Source organism: Thalassophryne amazonica, chromosome 14 (genome assembly GCF_902500255.1).
Source record: "Thalassophryne amazonica chromosome 14, fThaAma1.1, whole genome shotgun sequence".
Lineage (NCBI taxonomy): Eukaryota > Metazoa > Chordata > Actinopteri > Batrachoidiformes > Batrachoididae > Thalassophryne > Thalassophryne amazonica.
The window spans coordinates 72,515,000-72,535,619 of record NC_047116.1 but is presented as its reverse complement, the minus strand read 5'-3'; the positions used below and the strand labels follow the sequence as shown (position 1 = coordinate 72,535,619).

Below are 20,620 nucleotides of genomic sequence, written 5' to 3'. Positions count from 1 at the left end.
GGTATAACTCACAAACTCGTAGCTTAAAGCAGATAACCCGTAAGTTGGAGAGGAAATGGCGTCTCACTAATTTAGAAGATCTTCACTTAGCCTGGAAAAAGAGTTTGTTGCTCTATAAAAAGCCCTCCGTAAAGCTAGGACATCTTTCTACTCATCACTAATTGAAGAAAATAAGAACAACCCCAGGTTTCTTTTCAGCACTGTAGCCAGGCTGACAAAGAGTCAGAGCTCTATTGAGCTGAGTATTCCATTAACTTTAACTAGTAATGACTTCATGACTTTCTTTGCTAACAAAATTTTGACTATTAGAGAAAAAATTACTCATAACCATCCCAAAGATGTATCGTTATCTTTGGCTGCTTTCAGTGATGCCGGTATTTGGTTAGACTCTTTCTCTCCAATTGTTCTGTCTGAGTTATTTTCATTAGTTACTTCATCCAAACCATCAACATGTTTATTAGACCCCATTCCTGCCAGGCTGCTCAAGGAAGTCCTACCATTATTTAATGCTTCAATCTTAAATATGATCAATCTATCTTTGTTAGTTGGTTATGTACCACAGGCCTTTAAGGTGGCAGTAATTAAACCATTACTTAAAAAGCCATCACTTGACCCAGCTATCTTAGCTAATTATAGGCCAATCTCCAACCTTCCTTTTCTCTCAAAGATTCTTGAGAGGGTAGTTGTAAAACAGCTAACTGATCACCTGCAGAGGAATGGTCTATTTGAAGAGTTTCAGTCAGGTTTTAGAATTCAACATAGTACAGAAACAGCATTAGTGAAGGTTACAAATGATCTTCTTATGGCTTCGGACAGTGGACTTATCTCTGTGCTTGTTCTGTTGGACCTCAGTGCTGCTTTTCATACTGTTGACCATAAAATTTTATTACAGAGATTAGAGCATGTCATAGGTATTAAAGGCACTGCGCTGCGGTGGTTTGAATCATATTTGTCTAACAGATTACAGTTTGTTCATGTAAATGGGGAATCTTCTTCACAGACTAAAGTTAATTATGGAGTTCCACAAGGTTCTGTGCTAGGACCAATTTTATTCACTTTATACATGCTTCCCTTAGGCAGTATTATTAGACGGTATTGCTTAAATTTTCATTGTTACGCAGATGATACCCAGCTTTATCTATCCATGAAGCCAGAGGATACACACCAATTAGCTAAACTGCAGGATTGTCTTACAGACATAAAGACATGGATGACCTCTAATTTCCTGCTTTTAAACTCAGATAAAACTGAAGTTATTGTACTTGGCCCCACAAATCTTAGAAGCATGGTGTCTAACCAGATCGTTACTCTGGATGGCATTTCCCTGATCTCTAGTAATACTGTGAGAAATCTTGGAGTCATTTTTGATCAGGATATGTCATTCAAAGCGCATATTAAACAAATATGTAGGACTGCCTTTTTGCATTTACGCAATATCTCTAAAATCAGAAAGGTCTTGTCTCAGAGTGATGCTGAAAAACTAATTCATGCATTTATTTCCTCTAGGCTGGACTATTGTAATTCATTATTATCAGGTTGTCCTAAAAGTTCCCTAAAAAGCCTTCAGTTGGTTCAGAATGCTGCAGCTAGAGTACTGACGGGGACTAGCAGGAGAGAGCATATCTCACCCGTGTTGGCCTCTCTTCATTGGCTTCCTGTTAATTCTAGAATAGAATTTAAAATTCTTCTTCTTACTTATAAGGTTTTGAATAATCAGGTCCCATCTTATCTTAGGGACCTCGTAGTACCATATTACCCCATTAGAGCGCTTCGCTCTCAGACTGCGGGCTTACTTGTAGTTCCTAGGGTTTGTAAGAGTAGAATGGGAGGCAGAGCCTTCAGCTTTCAGGCTCCTCTCCTGTGGAACCAGCTCCCAATTCAGATCAGGGAGACAGATACCCTCTCTACTTTTAAGATTAGGCTTAAAACTTTCCTTTTCGCTAAGGCTTATAGTTAGGGCTGGATCGGGTGACCCTGGACCATCCCTTGGTTATGTTGCTTTAGACGTAGACTGTGGGGGGGTTCCCATGATGCACTGTTTCTTTCTCTTTTTGCTCCGTATGCATCACTCTGCATTTAATCATTAGTGATCGATCTCTGCCCCCCTTCTCGGCATGTCTTTTTCCTGGTTCTTTCCCTCAGCCCCAACCAGTCTCAGCAGAAGACTGCCCCTCCCTGAGCCTGGTTCTGCTGGAGGTTTCTTCCTGTTAAAAGGGAGTTTTTCCTTCCCACTGTGGCCAAGTGCTTGCTCATAGGGGGTCGTTTTGACCGTTGGGGTTTTTCATAATTATTGTATGGCCTTGCCTTACAATATGGAGCGCCTTGGGGCAACTGTTTGTTGTGATTTGCGCTATATAAGAAAAAAGTTGATTGATTGATATCCTTGGTGCAGTGACACACATATATACATACATTGTGTGTGTGTGTGTGTGTGTGTGTGTGTATACGCACACACAGGGTGAGTAAAATATGTAGAAAGTAATCCTGCCCCTTGTCAATGCAAATTAATACCGGCTGGTTCAGTCCCAACTGATGGTCTATATAATGTGTCTCATTACTGAGGTGTCACACAAGAAACATTTCATGTGTAAAGCAATGAGCTTTCTCAAGTTCTTCACAACCTTATTGGTGGCAAAACATACTGATCGCATTGGTTACAGAAGAATTTCTAAACTTCTGATGTTCCAGTTTTGGAGCCATAATCTGAAAGTGAAAAGAATGTCATTTCACCATAAACCAGCTATGGCCAAGTGATCCTCACACGAACCAGGTGATTCAAGAACCAAGGACCACTTGTGGAGCGCTTCATAAAGACCTGGAATTAGCAGGTACAATTGTTCCAAAGAAAATAAGTAATACCACCATGGCCTATATGACGGTCACTCACACAAGACTGCTGAAGACAACGCATGTTGAAACTCGTTTAAAGTTTTCTGCACAACATTGAGACAAGCCTGTCAAATGCTGGGAGAATATAGTCTGGTCAGATGAGACCAAAACTGAACTCTTTGGATGCCATAATACACACCTTGTTTGGAGGTCAAATGGCAGTGCAAATCACCCCAAAAATACCATCCAACAGTGAAGTTTGGAGGTGGGATCATCATGATGTAGAGCTGTTTTTCAGCATACAGCACTGGCAAACTTCATATAATTGAAGGAAGGATGAATGAGGAAAAAATGTACAGAGACATTCTTGATGAAAATCAGCTAACCATTTACCAGGATGATGAAGGCGAAATGAGGGTGACCTTTCAGCAAGACAAGTGATATCCCAAACACAGAGCCAAGGAAACTCTCAGTTGGTTTCAGAGATGAAAACAAAGCTGCTGGAATGGTCCAGCCAATCACCTGCCTTGAATCCAATAGAAAATCTATGGAAAGAACTAAAGATGAGAGTTCATAGAAGAGGTCCATGGAACCTTCAAGATTAGAAGACTGTTTGTGTGGAACAATGGGCCAAAATCTCATCTCATCTGAACAATACATGTGACTAGTTTCTCCATACAGTAGGTGTCTTAAAGCTATCATTACCAACAAAGGCTTTTGTACTAAGTATTAAATATATTTCGGTTAGAGTGTTGAATATTTTTTTTACCTGTGTCATTCCATTTTATTACATATAACTTAATTTCTGTACATTTGTTTTCATTTCTTTGCATCTGTGTGTTATTACAGACATCTAGTGAAATTTCATATCAAAAGCAGCTTTAGAAATATATTTATTGAGAAAAATGGTGACGGTTCAATGCTTATTTTACCTGCTGTATATAAACCACCACTGATTTACATCAGTGGTGGGTTTACACCGCAGATTTAACCAGATTTACACCCCAGATATTACATCATCATCAGTAACATGCACACACCCTCACCTCATCGAAGTCTGCAATGATCTCATTGAGGAGGCGCAGGCACTCCACTTCCCTCATTGTTGGCTTCCAGCTCCACATAAAATTCAGAGAAGTTGCTGATGGAGGCGAACATGACAGCGACACACTCGCACGACTGATAATAGAGCTCGTCGTTGCGCCGTTCTTGCTGCAGAAAGTGGGCAGCCACATCTTTGGGGAGGATGTTGTGGAGTAGACGGCGGTTGTAGGCTTGCAGTTCTTCCATTTCCTCCTTCTCCTCTGTCGCCCTGGTGAGGAGTTCAAATAGGATTAAGTCAGATCGCTGGGACATAACAATTAAACAGTGGAAAAAATCTCATTGCAAATATACAGATGGTGCCACACTACTTTACCTTAACCCTCTGGGGTCCAGGGGTATTTTCCAGATTTTCCCATAGTGCTTTCAGTTATTCCCATTTTAAGGGTACTTTTTTCTTGTTTAATTATAATACCCATGTGTTGCATACTAAATTGTTCACACCAATCTCAGCTTTCAGAATACGTGTCACATCTTTGCCAAGAACACTGTATGTAGAAATATTTTGGCTCTAAATTCTATATTATTCATATCTTTATTGAAGCTACACCTTTATTCTTGCGGACAAACTGTTCTGGTGCAAGGAATGGATTCACCAAGGTCTGGCTCACAAAAGTAGTGTAATGTATACTGTGATGTATTAGAGTGTAAAAGGGCCACTACTCTTTCACACCAGTGTGTGGCGCTATTCCGCTGACTGTCCAAGTTTGTCAACATATAAACCAGTTGCAATGCAGTTCAGGTCATCCATTTGGCTTCCTTAAACTTCAGCATATTGATGCTATTGGGAAGCAAAATGATAAAATATGTGTTTTTTCTGTTAACTAAATGTCTGTTTGACTGCATGTGACCCCATGCTCAGTATGCAAAACATCTTCAGCTTTACAGCATCTGAATGACCCCTGGGTAGCATCTGATAATGTCAGCCCGTGAGCCTTATCACACAAATGGCTCTGAGTGACACAAACAGCTGCAAGCAGAAATGGCCCACATTGGTGATCAATTACAATGCAGAAGAAAAGGCACTGTCTTAATAAAGACATCTTCACGGTGAGACTTTGTTCACACCTCCAGGTGACCTCCGATCAGCACTGTGATAAGAAGGCAGTCTCTCAGATGAAAGAGAACTCTTGAGACACCACGTGTGACCACAACCTGTGACAAAATCCATCATTCCTTGTAGATAAAAGGACAATCATTTAGCCTTGTCAGGTGAGACTTGTTTTTTAATTAACTCTGTGTTATGTTTGATAGATGCATTCTTTACACACCTGGTGTGCATGACTGCCCACACACTGGCCCCCCGCCCTGACATGTGGATAAAATTAGAGTCCAAAGAGCCACACTTCACATTGTTCCAATCAGAAACAAACTGACACAGTGTCGAAGCTTCGTATTAAAGAGCCTCTGTTATTTTGACAGTCAATGACATGACTCAATCTTTCCACAGACAGCCATAGATGTTGGTCTAAAATCCTTTCGCCTCCACACTATGCATGTGAGTAATTCTTCTGTTGCAAGACTAATGAGTCACAACAAGCTGGCGATAAGGATGATTGAATGATTATTGACCCACTGCTGGTGTTGTAATATGAAGACAGCGAAGCTGATGGAGAAGGAAAATGGCGGGGTTCATTGGTCATATTGAGGCCACGGAACAATGGTTGTTGTATGTTGAGAGGTTTGAGCATTTTATGGCCGCTAATGAAGTTTCAGATGTGAAGAAAGTGGCGGTGTTTTTTACTCTTATTGGACTGAAGACATACGCTTTGTTGCACAGGTTGTTAGCACTGGACAAACCAGGGAGTACACCATATAAGTTTTGACAAAAACATTAAGTGACCATTTCTCCCAAAACCCATCATAATTATGGAGAGGTTTTGTTTTCATAAATGTAACCAGGAAGAGGGCGAGAGTTCAGTCACACAGGCCTTCAATAGACGGGGACACACCTTGTCTGGGCCTGCCACTTTCCTAGGATGAAGCTTCCTCAGCTGTCCTCTGACCTGGTCCACGGGGAGGTATGGAGGACATTGTGTTTTGGTGGAGGAGGAGGATGGGGCTGCTGCTGTGATGCCTGGAGGGAGGTGTGCTGAGGGAAGGAGGAGAGATGTCTGCAGTGAGGGAGAGGGTGGGGGGGCATGGACTGGTTGAACCTGGTTGAAGAAGTTGTTAAGTTCGTTTGCCCTCTATGTTGTCCCCCCTATGCCTCTGGTCTTTGTTTTATGGCATGTGACGGTTTTTACACCTTCCCAGACCTCCCTCATGTTATTTTGTTTCAGCTTGTGCTCTTTCTCCTGTAGCTGTCCCTTGCTTCCCTCATGCAGAGTTTCACCTCCTGCTGTGCTACCTTCATTGCCTCTGTCTCTCTGCTCCTGAAGGTGGCCTTTTTCCTGTTGAGAACAGCTTTGACTTCCCGTGTTACCCACGGTTTGTTCTTAGGATAACAATGGACAGTCTTGGTTGGGCAGACAACGTTTGCACATAAGATAAGATAATCTGTCAGACAGTGTGTCAGCCCCTCTATGTCCTCTCCGTGCAGGTTGAACAGCTCATCCCAGACTGTGGTGTTGTAGCAGTCTCTCAGGGCACTTTCCACTTCAGGGGACCACCACCTGATGGAGCGAGTGACTACCAGTTGCCTTTGTACCAGAGGGTTATACTGTGGCTATTGGTAGACCAGATTATGATCAGATTTCCCGAGAGGGGGTAGGGGTGTGACTCTGTATGTATCCTTCACATTAACATACAGTAAGTCAATTGTCCTGTTTCTTGTTGGACAGTCCACAACTTGGTGAAATGCAGCTAAAGTAGAGTCCAAATTTGCATGGTTAAATTCCCAGGAATGAATATCACTGCCTCAGGGTACTTTGTCTGTAGACTTCCTGTGACAGCGTGAATTTTCTCACATGCAGTGGCTGCATCTGCTCTCTGGGGGATGTAAACACAGATGATGATCACGTGACTTGGCTCACTCGGTAGATAGTATGGCCGTGGCCATACAGCTAGGAGTTCGAGGGCTTTGCAGCACAAGACCATCTTTATAGAGATGTGTCCTGGGTTACACCAGCAGTTGGTAACATAGATGATAACGCTTTAGTGTCTCTGTCGGCTCTCACAGCAGTGAATCCCAGCAGGTCCACATTAGCATCCACTACGAGGTGGGTTAGCCATGTCACCGTAAAGATTAACAAGCTGCTCTTCCAGTAAATCCTCTGGTTCTTCAGTGCATACAGCTTGTCAATCTTGTTCAGCACTGAGTTCATATTTCCCATAATCACGGAGGGAATCGATGGTTTGTAGCACCTCTGTTTGTCTGCTAGCCTAGTCTTTAGCTTAGCCCCAGCCTTGCAGCCCCTTTGTCTCCTCCTTAGCTCTGCCGGGATGGGGTGTTGAATTTCAGCTCATCCCTTTGTTCTCAGAGCCAGTAGTTCCTTTCTTGAATAAGTGAAAAAGTTGGCTCCTATTAGTGTTAAAAAGTTAAAAATCCATAGGATATATAAAGCACACCATGACTTCGTGAGAAGAGCAGAAGGGAAAGAAAGGAAAGGAAAACAAGCTAACAGAGGTCAAACTGGAGAGCTACTGGAGAGACAGCTGTCTCCAACAGCGCCTGAGCAAAAAAACAAACAAACAAACAAACAAAAAACCAAAATTGACATGATCACACCCACTACCGTTATGCATTCGTCAGGGGGCATGGTTGACATCTCGTCATGTCATGGGTTGGATGTTATTCGAAATAAAGCAAGGAGGGAGCTGACCACGGCCAGTGACTGCATTCTTGTGGTTTGAGTCGCTCCACATGGCAGCAGCACCAACGCAGCGCACAGCTGGAGAACACAAATTGTCACATGTGCTCCAATCACCCCTGTGCAAGGCACAGTGGTGCACGCACATGCATGTCTGCAAACAAAGATGCCATGGGGAAAATAAAACCAAACTAGATCACCTTTGGATTGCCCCAACCATGTCTCAGCACACATGGCGATGAGCATGCAGTCATAGCTGCATCTGACCACTGTGTTCACTACTCACAGCTGGAGAACACATATCATGCACATGTACATGTGTGGGCAGGCTCTCCTGACATGGTAAAACATAAAAACAGCTCACTGGCCCACTGCGCCTCGTGACGCGCGATCGCAACGTCCACATGGTCCGTCCATCATGTGACAACCTGAATGACAGCCTCACTGACGGATCAGCGTGGGCAGCTCTTTTGCCTCACATCCTGGAGCCGTGAGCCCAGTCATGTGAGTGGTGCTGCTCCGGAAAGGTGGGCATGCCGCCAGCGAACCGGTGCACTTGACCGCTGTGTCATCGCTACTCGCAGCAAGAGAACACGTCATGCCATGAAGAACATCGCTTCTCAACACACCACCGTGATGCACATGTGTCGGCATGCTCTCATGACATGGTAAAAATAAAAACACATATCACCTTTAGCATTCGTTCAGCTGCACCTCAGTGTGCACTGCAGCATATACATTTAGCCACGTCCCTCGTGATGCGAAGCAAGGCGGGGGTGTTGCTCTTATTTATAAATCAAGGTTTAGCTTATTAGCTGTGGGGGGTCACAAATATAACTCATTTGAGCATCTGATTCTCCACTTTGCTCAGGATATTATGCATTGCCAAGGTCAGAAGAATAAAAATCAGCCGTATTACTTTGTCACTGTATATAGGCCTCCTGGCCCATATTCTGAATTCTTAGATGAATTTGGTGCGTTCATCTCTAACTTCTCAACTATTGCAGATAACATTCTGATCATTGCTGACTTTAATGTTCATATAAATAAGCCTTCTGATCCAATCTGCAAATCATTTATGGAAATTGTGGATGCATTAGGATTTTGGCAATGCATTTGGGACTCGATGTTGTGGGCTACCTGTTCTGTTCTGCTGCTGCTCCTCTCTCCCTCTCCTGCACAGGTGGCATGCCGCAGGCTGATCGACACACCTGATTCACATCCAATCAGCCTCAGCATATGAACCCCAGCTCCTCATTCCATCTTCGCCAGAAACTCTGCAAACCTTCTATGGTAAGACTGGTCAATTTGTTCATGCTTGTATATTTTTCTCTCTCTGTGTTTCCACACACCAGCCTGAAAGAGCCACAGCTTATCTCTGACTCAACCTGTTGCTACCAAGACTCATCTGCCACCTGTTACGGAGCTCCCACACTCCACATCTGCCAAGTTAAGTGTTTGCTCTCCTTTTGTTCATATGAGCTGCTGCACACTGAACCCTGCCTGGAAATCATACAAACTGAACTGTGAACTTTTCCTGATAAAGAACTACCAGAAGAAACTGAACTGAATCATTCTGTCTAACTGCCTGCTTATCCGGATCTTTTCCTGATAAAGAACTACTAGAAGAAACTGAACTGAATCATTGTCTAACTGCCTGCTTATCTGGACTACCTGTGATACGTTGTCACTGATTGACTGTGTGAACCGCTTCTGGAAGTGACTGGCTCAGAACTCACCATCTGTATCTCTTCCCCAGCCTCATCGACAGCTTGTGGCGGCCACCTGGCTCTGAATCCTCCACATCCGAACCGAAGTTGATGGAACTGCGGATCCCCTGGTTCCACCGCCGTGTGGGCCCGTCTCCACTCGGCTAGACTACCCCCCTGCATATCATTTTTCCTCTGTACATAATCCATTGTAAAATAAATCCATTTTCTAACGCCCATTTTCTGCTCCCTGCTTTTGGGTTCGTGCCACGCTCGTCCAAACGGTAACAGGAGTTTCTGGCCACGTCATGGACCCAGTGGGGGCAGACCGGATGCAGCAAGCGTTGAACATCCATGGAGAGTTCCTCGGGAAGCTACAGCAAGTGGTGGACTCTATTGCCAAACATGTGAGCACATTAACAGATCACGTCAAATGGTCGGACACATGTCTAACCGACCTCTCCACACAGCTCACACAGCTCTCAGTCACACACACTTCTGATCTGCGCGCTGCCGCTCTGGTTCAGCTCGTGACCTCCATACATTCCGTTCCGGTCGCTGCAGCTTCTCCAGAACCGTTCATTTGTCATCCAGAACCATATTCGGGAAAGTGGAAATGTGTGCTGCTTTCCTTATACAGTGCTCGGTGTTCAGTCAGCGTCCTTCTCAGTACCGCTCGAACGACAGCAAAGTTGCATATATTATCAATTTGCTCCGGGGAAACGCGCACTCCTGGGCCACCGCGCTCTGGAGCAACGACTCCTCACTTCTCGGTTCGTTTGAATCTTCTACAAAAGAACTCAGGCTGGTTTTTGATCATGCCTCCAGGAGGGACGCCGTCTCCACGGCTGTTTTCATTAAAGCAAGGTCAGCACAGTGCCGCAGAATTCGCGGTGGATTTCAGAATCTTGGCGGCTGAATCCGACTGGAACAACGCCACATTATGTAACGTGTTTCTAAATGGCATGAGTGAAGCCCTAAAGGACGAACTGGCCGTCCGAGATGAACCTGGCAATCTGGACGCACTTATTTCATTAAGTATCTGGTTAGATAACCGCATCAGAGAGTGCTGCCGGGACAGAGGCCGTCAGGCTGACCGGGACTTTTCCGCTCGTCCCTCCCCTCAGCATACACCAGGTCCGTCTCTACCAAGCTCCACCAAGTCATCCTCTGAAACGCCAGCTCCCCTTGCTGGTGAGCCTATGCAGCTCGGCAGGGTCCCCCAAAGAATGCCTATGGAGGCTGGCAGCAGGGGAATGTGTATATTGTAGTGCTAAGGGGCATAACCTTAGCACCTGCCCTATTCGGCCAAAAGCCAACGCTCACCCGTAGGCACCGGGCTGTGGGTGAGCCAAACTAAATTCACGAGTAAGGGAGCCAATCTCACTCAAATCCCGGCCACACTTTTGGTGGTGAAACTCTCTCGGTCTCGGCACTCATTGACACGGGTGCCGAGGGCAATTTCATCGCCTCAACCTTAGCTTCCCAGGCTAGGTTGCCATTAGAGCCACTTCCTTCCCCACTGTCAGTGCATGATCTAGACAGCACCCCACTTCCTTCCATCACACACCGCACAGCTCCAGTCACGTTAGTGGTGTTAGGGAACCACTGCGAAATTATTCAGTTTTTTGTAATTCCATTCTCATCCCAGTTGGTTTTAGGCCACCCCTGGATTTACAAACACAATACCGGAATGGACTGGCAGTCCGGGGTTATCACTTCGTGGAGCGAAGCCGGTTTGAAGGGGTGTCTTAGTTCCTCGGTTCCTCCCAGCATTGTGGTCATGGAGAAGGTTGTCTCACTGCCTAATTTGTCTTTAGTCCCGGCTGAGTATCACGACCTTGGCGAAGTATTCAGCAAGGATCGTGCTCTCTTGCTTCCTCCTCACCGTCCTTATGATCGTGCCATTGACTTGCTTCCGGGCGTTCCCTTACCATCTGGGAGGCTGTACAATCTATCTCACCTGGAATGCGAGTCAGTGGAGACCTACATCTGGGATTCCTTGGCTGCTGGGTTGATCCGGCCTTCTTCCTCACCCCTGGAGGCAGGCTTCTTCTTTGTTGGTAAGAATCAAGTCAAACCTGATCCCGCCAAGGTCAACACGGTTGTGGACTGGCTGGTTCCCACGTGCGTAAAACAGTTACAGCAATTCCTCGGGCTCGCCAGTTTCTATCAGCGCTTCATTCTTGGAGTCAGCCAGATTGCCGCTGCACTTACTGCGCCCACTTCAACCAAAATGTTTTTCAGTGGACTCCTCAGGCTGACGCCGCCTTTTCTCAACTTAAGGAACGCTTCGCCACCGTGCCTATTCTCACCCCTGATCCCAATCGCCAGTTAATTGTTGAGGTTGATGCGTCTGACTCCGGGCTAGGGGCTGTGCTCTCACAGCGGTAAGAAAAGGACCAGCGGGTACACCTGTGCACATATTCTTCTTGCGTCTGACCCCCGCCAAAAGAAATTATGACATGGGTAACCAGGAACCCCTAGCTATGAAGGAACCACTAGCCGAGTGGAGACACTGGCTGGAGGGGGCCGTAGTTCCATTTATTGACTGGACTGAACACCGTAATCTTGAATACATTCAATCCGCTAAATGGTTGAATCCTCTGCAAGCCAGGTAGTCATTGTTTTTTGGACGGTTCGACTTCACCATATCCTACCGTCCCGGCAGTAAGAACACCAAACCCGATGCACTTTCCCGACAGTTTTCCCCAGTTAAGGATCCGCCTGAGACACCTGACACTATCCTGTCCCGATCCATGATTGTGGGGGCGCTGACCTGGGATGTGGAGCAGGCTGTCCAGAAAGCCCTCACATGCCATCCGGACCCCGGGGGAGGTCCACCCAGCCGACTGTTTGTTCCTCCTGAAGTCTGTTCTCAAGTCCTTCAGTTCTGCCATTCCTCTTGGTTGGCCTGCCACCCCGGGGTTGCCCGGACTCTGGACCTCCTTCGCCACCACTTCTGGTGGCCCTCGGCTCAAGCCGACATGAGGGAGTTTGTGCAAGCATGCTCGGTCTGCGCCCGAGGAAAGACATCACATCAACCACCAGCCGGGCTGCTGCAACCTCTCCCTGTTCCTGGACGCCCGTGGACACATATTGGAATGGAATTTGTCACCGGTCTTCCTCCATCCCAGGGTCATACAGTCGTCCTCACAATCGTGGATCGCTTCTCCAAGGCAGCCCACTTCGTGCCCCTGCTGAAGCTACCATCCACCCAGGAGACCGCCAATCTTCTGGTCCTCCACGTTGTCCGGCTACATGGTATCCCCCTGGACATTGTCTCTGACCGGGGACCCCAGTTCACCTCGCAAGTCTGGCAAAGTTTCTGTGCTGCTCTTGGGGCCTCGGTCAGCCTGTCATCTGGGTTTCATCCTCAAACCAATGGACAGGCAGCGCAAGCCAACCAAGACCTAGAGACCACCTTACGGTGTATATCCAGCACCCATCTGACGGACTGGAGTCTACACCTGCCCTGGGTGGAGTTTGCCCACAACTCGCAAGTTGCTTCTGCCACAGGACTCTCCCCTTTCGAAGCTTCCCTACCAACCCCCGCTATTCCCGTCGCAGGGAGAAGAGAGCTCAGTACCATCAGTGCAGCTCCACCACAAGAAGTGTCATCGGATGTGGAAGTCCGGCCGCTCTGCCCTGCTACGGACCAGAACCCAGATGCAGGGCCATGCAGACCGGCATTGGACTCCCGCTCCCGACTATCGACACGGGCAGGAGGTGTGGCTACCATCCAAGGACATCCCTCTGCAGACTGACTCGCCCAAGTTGGCACCTCATTACATTGGTCCCTTTGTTGTGGACAGGGAGGTTAATCCGGCGGCCGTCCGACTCCGACTGCCCTGCTCCCTGTGGATCCACCCGCTTTTCAATCAATCAATCAATCAATTTTATTTATATAGCGCCAAATCACAACAAACAGTTGCCCCAAGGCACTTTATATTGTAAGGCAAGGCCATACAATAATTACGTAAAAACCCCAACGGTCAAAACGACCCCTGTGAGCAAGCACTTGGCGACAGTGGGAAGGAAAACTCCCTTTTAACAGGAAGAAACCTCCAGCAGAACCAGGCTCAGGGAGGGCAGTCTTCTGCTGGGACTGGTTGGGGCTGAGGGAGAGAATCGGAAAAAAGACATGCTGTGGAAGAGAGCAGAGATCAATCACTAATGATTAAATGCAGAGTGGTGCATACAGAGCAAAAAGAGAAAGAAACACTCAGTGCATCATGGGAACCCCCCAGCAGTCTAAGTCTATAGCAGCATAACTAAGGGATGGTTCAGGGTCACCTGATAATAATGAATTACAATAGTCCAGCCTAGAGGAAATAAATGCATGAATTAGTTTTTCAGCGTCACTCTGAGACAAGACCTTTCTAATTTTAGAGATATTGCGCAAATGCAAAAAAGCAGTCCTACATATTTGTTTAATATGCGCATTGAATGACATATCCTGATCAAAAATGACTCCAAGATTTCTCACAGTATTACTAGAGGTCAGGGTAATGCCATCCAGAGTAAGGATCTGGTTAGACACCATGTTTCTAAGATTTGTGGGGCCAAGTACAATAACTTCAGTTTTATCTGAGTTTAAAAGCAGGAAATTAGAGGTCATCCATGTCTTTATGTCTGTAAGACAATCCTGCAGTTTAGCTAATTGGTGTGTGTCCTCTGGCTTCATGGATAGATAAAGCTGGGTATCATCTGCGTAACAATGAAAATTTAAGCAATGCCGTCTAATAATACTGCCTAAGGGAAGCATGTATAAAGTGAATAAATTGGTCCTAGCACAGAACCTTGGGAACTCCATAATTAACCTTAGTCTGTGAAGAAGATTCCCCATTTACATGAACAAATTGTAATCTATTGGATAAATATGATTCAAACCACCGCAGCGCAGTGCCTTTAATACCTATGGCATGCTCCAATCTCTGTAATAAAATTTTATGGTCAACAGTATCAAAAGCAGCACTGAGGTCTAACAGAACAAGCACAGAGATGGGTCCACTGTCTGAGGCCATAAGAAGATCATTTGTAACCTTCACTAATGCTGTTTCTGTACTATGATGAATTCTAAAACCTGACTGAAACTCTTCAAATAGACCATTCCTCTGCAGATCAGTTAGCTGTTTTACAACTACCCTTTCAAGAATTTTTGAGAGAAAAGGAAGGTTGGAGATTGGCCTATAATTAGCTAAGATAGCTGGGTCAAGTGATGGCTTTTTAAGTAATGGTTTAATTACCGCCACCTTAAAAGCCTGTGGTACATAGCCAACTAATAAAGATAGATTGATCATATTTAAGATCGAAGCATTAAATAATGGTAGGGCTTCCTTGAGCAGCCTGGTAGGAATGGGGTCTAATAGACATGTTGATGGTTTGGAGGAAGTAACTAATGAAAATAACTCAGACAACAATCGGAGAGAAAGAGTCTAACCAAATACCGGCATCACTGAAAGCAGCCAAAGATAACGATACGTCTTTGGGATGGTTATGAGTCATTTTTTCTCTAATAGTTAAAATTTTATTAGCAAAGAAAGTCATGACGTCATTACTAGTTAAAGTTAAAGGAATACTCAGCTCAATAGAGCTCTGACTCTTTGTCAGCCTGGCTACAGTGCTGAAAAGAAACCTGGGGTTGTTCTTATTTTCTTCAATTAGTGATGAGTAGTAAGATGTCCTAGCTTTACGGAGGGCTTTTTTATAGAGCAACAGACTCTTTTTCCAGGCTAAGTGAAGATCTTCTAAATTAGTGAGACGCCATTTCCTCTCCAACTTACGGGTTATCTGCTTTAAGCTGCGAGTTTGTGAGTTATACCACGGAGTCAGGCACTTCTGATTTAAAGCTCTCTTTTTCAGAGGACCTACAGCATCCAAGTTGTCTTCAATGAGGATGTAAAACTATTGACGAGATACTCTATCTCACTTACAGAGTTTAGGTAGCTACTCTGCACTGTGTTGGTATATGGCATTAGAGAACATAAAGAAGGAATCATATCCTTAAACCTAGTTACAGCGCTTTCTGAAAGACTTCTAGTGTAATGAAACTTATTCCCCACTGCTGAGTAGTCCTCAGAGTAAATGTAAATGTTATTAAGAAATGATCAGACAGAAGGGAGTTTTCAGGGAATACTGTTAAGTCTTCAATTTCCATACCATAAGTCAGAACAAGATCTAAGATATGATTAAAGTGGTGGGTGGACTCATTTACATTTGAGCAAAGCCAATTGAGTCAAATAATAGATTAAATGCAGTGTTGAGGCTGTCATTCTCAGCATCTGTGTGGATGTTAAAATCGCCCACTATAATTATCTTATCTGAGCTAAGCACTAAGTCAGACAAAAGGTCTGAAAATTCACAGAGAAACTCACAGTACGACCAGGTGGATTATGTACTTGGCCCCACAAATCTTAGAAGCATGGGTCTAACCAGATCGTTACTCTGGATGGCATTTCCCTGATCTCTAGTAATACTGTGAGAAATCTTGGAGTTTTTGATCAGGATATGTCATTCAAAGCGCATATTAAACAAATATGTAGGACTGCCTTTTTGCATTTACGCAATATCTCTAAAATCAGAAAGGTCTTGTCTCAGAGTGATGCTGAAAAACTAATTCATGCATTTATTTCCTCTAGGCTGGACTATTGTAATTCATTATTATCAGGTTGTCCTAAAAGTTCCCTAAAAAGCCTTCAGTTGGTTCAGAATGCTGCAGCTAGAGTACTGACGGGGACTAGCAGGAGAGAGCATATCTCACCCGTGTTGGCCTCTCTTCATTGGCTTCCTGTTAATTCTAGAATAGAATTTAAAATTCTTCTTCTTACTTATAAGGTTTTGAATAATCAGGTCCCATCTTATCTTAGGGACCTCGTAGTACCATATTACCCCATTAGAGCGCTTCGCTCTCAGACTGCGGGCTTACTTGTAGTTCCTAGGGTTTGTAAGAGTAGAATGGGAGGCAGAGCCTTCAGCTTTCAGGCTCCTCTCCTGTGGAACCAGCTCCCAATTCAGATCAGGGAGACAGATACCCTCTCTACTTTTAAGATTAGGCTTAAAACTTTCCTTTTCGCTAAGGCTTATAGTTAGGGCTGGATCGGGTGACCCTGGACCATCCTTGGTTATGTTGCTTTAGACGTAGACTGTGGGGGGGTTCCCATGATGCACTGTTTCTTTCTCTTTTTGCTCCGTATGCATCACTCTGCATTTAATCATTAGTGATCGATCTCTGCCCCCCTTCTCGGCATGTCTTTTCCTGGTTCTTTCCCTCAGCCCCAACCAGTCTCAGCAGAAGACTGCCCCTCCCTGAGCCTGGTTCTGCTGGAGGTTTCTTCCTGTTAAAAGGGAGTTTTTCCTTCCCACTGTGGCCAAGTGCTTGCTCATAGGGGGTCGTTTTGACCGTTGGGGTTTTTCATAATTATTGTATGGCCTTGCCTTACAATATGGAGCGCCTTGGGGCAACTGTTTGTTGTGATTTGGCGCTATATAAGAAAAAAGTTGATTGATTGATAATCCTTGTTGCAGTGACACACATATATGCATACATATGTGTGTGTGTGTGTGTGTGTGTGTGTGTGTATACGCACACACAGGGTGAGTAAAATATGTAGAAAGTAATCCTGCCCCTTGTCAATGCAAATTAATACCGGCTGGTTCAGTCCCAACTGATGGTCTATATAAATGTGTCTCATTACTGAGGTGTCACACAAGAAACATTTCATGTGTAAAAGCAATGAGCTTTCTCAAGTTCTTCACAACCTTATTGTTGCAAAACATACTGATCGCATTGGTTACAGAAGAATTTCTAAACTTCTGAATGTTCCAGTTTTGGAGCCATAATCTGAAAGTGAAAAGAATGTCATTTCACCATAAACCAGCTATGGCCAAGTGATCCTCACACGAACCAGGTGATTCAAGAACCAAGGACCACTTGTGGAGCGCTTCATAAAGACCTGGAATTAGCAGGTACAATTGTTCCAAAGAAAATAAGTAATACCACCATGGCCTATATGAACGGTCACCACACAAGACTGCTGAAGACAACGCATGTTGAAACTCGTTTAAAGTTTTCTGCACAACATTGAGACAAGCCTGTCAAATGCTGGGAGAATATAGTCTGGTCAGATGAGACCAAAACTGAACTCTTTGGATGCCATAATACACACCTTGTTTGGAGGTCAAATGGCAGTGCAAATCACCCCAAAAATACCATCCCAACAGTGAAGTTTGGAGGTGGGATCATCATGATGTAGAGCTGTTTTTCAGCATACAGCACTGGCAAACTTCATATAATTGAAGGAAGGATGAATGAGGAAAAAATGTACAGAGACATTCTTGATGAAAATCAGCTACCATTTACCAGGATGATGAAGGCGAAATGAGGGTGGACCTTTCAGCAAGACAAGTGATCCCAAACACAGAGCCAAGGAAACTCTCAGTTGGTTTCAGAGAATGAAAACAAAGCTGCTGGAATGGTCCAGCCAATCACCTGCCTTGAATCCAATAGAAAATCTATGGAAAGAACTAAAGATGAGAGTTCATAGAAGAGGTCCATGGAACCTTCAAGATTAGAAGACTGTTTGTGTGGAACAATGGGCCAAAATCTCATCTCATCTGAACAATACATGTGACTAGTTTCTCCATACAGTAGGTGTCTTAAAGCTATCATTACCAACAAAGGCTTTTGTACTAAGTATTAAATATATTTCGGTTAGAGTGTTGAATATTTTTTTTACCTGTGTCATTCCATTTTATTACATATAACTTAATTTCTGTACATTTGTTTTCATTTCTTTGCATCTGTGTGTTATTACAGACATCTAGTGAAATTTTCATATCAAAAGCAGCTTTAGAAATATATTTATTGAGAAAAATGGTGACGTGTTCAATGCTTATTTTACCTGCTGTATATAAACCACCACTGATTTACATCAGTGGTGGTTTACACCGCAGATTTACACAGATTTACACCCCAGATTTACATCATCATCAGTAACATGCACACACCCTCACCTCATCGAAGTCTGCAATGATCTCATTGAGGAGGCGCAGGCACTCCACTCCCTCATTGTTGGCTTCCAGCTCCACATAAAATTCAGAGAAGTTGCTGATGGAGGCGAACATGACAGCGACACACTCGCACGACTGATAATAGAGCTCGTCGTTGCGCCGTTCTTGCTGCAGAAAGTGGGCAGCCACATCTTTGGGGAGGATGTTGTGGAGTAGACGGCGGTTGTAGGCTTGCAGTTCTTCCATTTCCTCCTTCTCCTCTGTCGCCTGGTGAGGAGTTCAAATAGGATTAAGTCAGATACGCTGGGACATAACAATTAAACAGTGGAAAAAATCTCATTGCAAATATACAGATGGTGCCACACTACTTTACTTAACCCTCTGGGGTCCAGGGGTATTTTCCAGATTTTCCCATAGTGCTTTCAGTTATTCCCATTTTAAGGTACTTTTTTCTTGTTTAATTATAATACCCATGTGTTGCATACTAAATTGTTCACACCAATCTCAGCTTTCAGAATACGTGTCACATCTTTGCCAAGAACACTGTATGTAGAAATATTTTGGCTCTAAATCTATATTATTCATATCTTTATTGAAGCTACACCTTTATTCTTGCGGACAAACTGTTCTGGTGCAAGGAATGGATTCACCAAGGTCTGGCTCACAAAAGTAGTGTAATGTATACTGTGATGTATTAGAGTGTAAAAGGGCCACTACTCTTTCACACCAGTGTGTGGCGCTATTCCGCTGACTGTCCAAGTTTGTCAACATATAAACCAGTTGCAATGCAGTTCAGGTCATCCATTTGGCTTCCTTAAACTTCAGCATATTGATGCTATTGTGGAAGCAAAATGATAAATATTGTTGTTTTTTCTGTTAACTAAATGTTCTGTTTGACTGCATGTGACCCCATGCTCAGTATGCAAAACATCTTCAGCTTTACAGCATCTGAATGACCCCTGGGTAGCATCTGATAATGTCATCCCTTGAGCCTTATCACACAAATGAGCTCTGAGTGACACAAACAGCTGCAAGCAGAAATGGCCCACATTGTGATCAATTACAATGCAGAAGAAAAGGCACTGTCTTAAATAAAGACATCTTCACGGTGAGACTTTGTTCACAACCTCCAGGTGACCTCCGATCAGCACTGTGATAAGAAGGCAGTCTCTCAGATGAAAGAGAACTCTTTGATCACCACAGTGTGAACCACAAACACTGTGACAAAATCCATCATTCTTGTAGATAAAAGGACAATCATTTAGCCTTTCAGGTGAGACTTGTTTTTTAATTAACTCTGTGTTTATGTTTGATAGATGCATTCTTTACACACTGTGTGCATGACTGCCCACACACTGGCCCCCCGCCCTGACATGTGGATAAAATTAGAGTCCAAAGAGCCACACTTCACATTGTTCCAATCAGAACAAACTGACACAGTGTCCGAAGCTTCGTATTAAAGAGCCTGTTATTTTGACAGTCAATGACATGACTCAATCTTTCCACAGACAGCCAGAGACTGCTTGGTCTAAAATCCTTTCGCCTCCACACTATGCATGTGAGTAATTCTTCTGTTGCAAGACTAATGAGTCACAACAAGCTGGCGATAAGGATGATTGAATGATTATTGACCCACTGCTGGTGTTGTAATATGAAGACAGCGAAGCTGATGGAGAAGGAAAATGGCGGGGTTCATTGGTCATATTGAGGCCACGGAACAATGGTTGTTGTATGTTGAGAGGTTTGAGCATTTTATGGCCGCTAATGAAGTTTCAGATGTGAAGAAAGTGGCGGTGTTTTTTACTCTTATTGGACTGAAGACATACGCTTTGTTGCACAGGTTGTTAGCACTGGACAAACCAGGGAGTACACCATATAAGTTTTGACAAAAACATTAAGTGACCATTTCTCTCCAAAACCCATCATAATTATGGAGAGGTTTTGTTTTCATAAATGTAACCAGGAAGAGGGCGAGAGTTCAGTCACACAGGCCTTCAATAGACGGGGACACACCTTGTCTGGGCCTGCCACTTTCCTAGGATGAAGCTTCCTCAGCTGTCCTCTGACCTGGTCCACGGGGAGGTATGGAGGACATTGTGTTTTGGTGGGGGAGGAGGAGGATGGGGCTGCTGCTGTGATGCCTGGAGGGAGGTGTGCTGAGGGAAGGAGGAGAGATGTCTGCAGTGAGGGAGAGGGTGGGGGGGCATGGACTGGTTG

At 44.6% G+C, this 20,620-nt stretch overlaps 1 protein-coding gene across 1 annotated transcript in view; it reads right to left on the bottom strand.

Moving 5' to 3' along the window:
• Nucleotides 1-20,620, bottom strand: part of adcy5 (adenylate cyclase 5) — a 365,757-nt gene that overhangs the window by 21,173 nt on the left and 323,964 nt on the right. Inside the window, 1 exon segment of the mRNA XM_034185849.1 lies at nt 18,407-18,670. Within this exon segment, the coding sequence (XP_034041740.1) occupies nt 18,407-18,670 (264 nt within the window).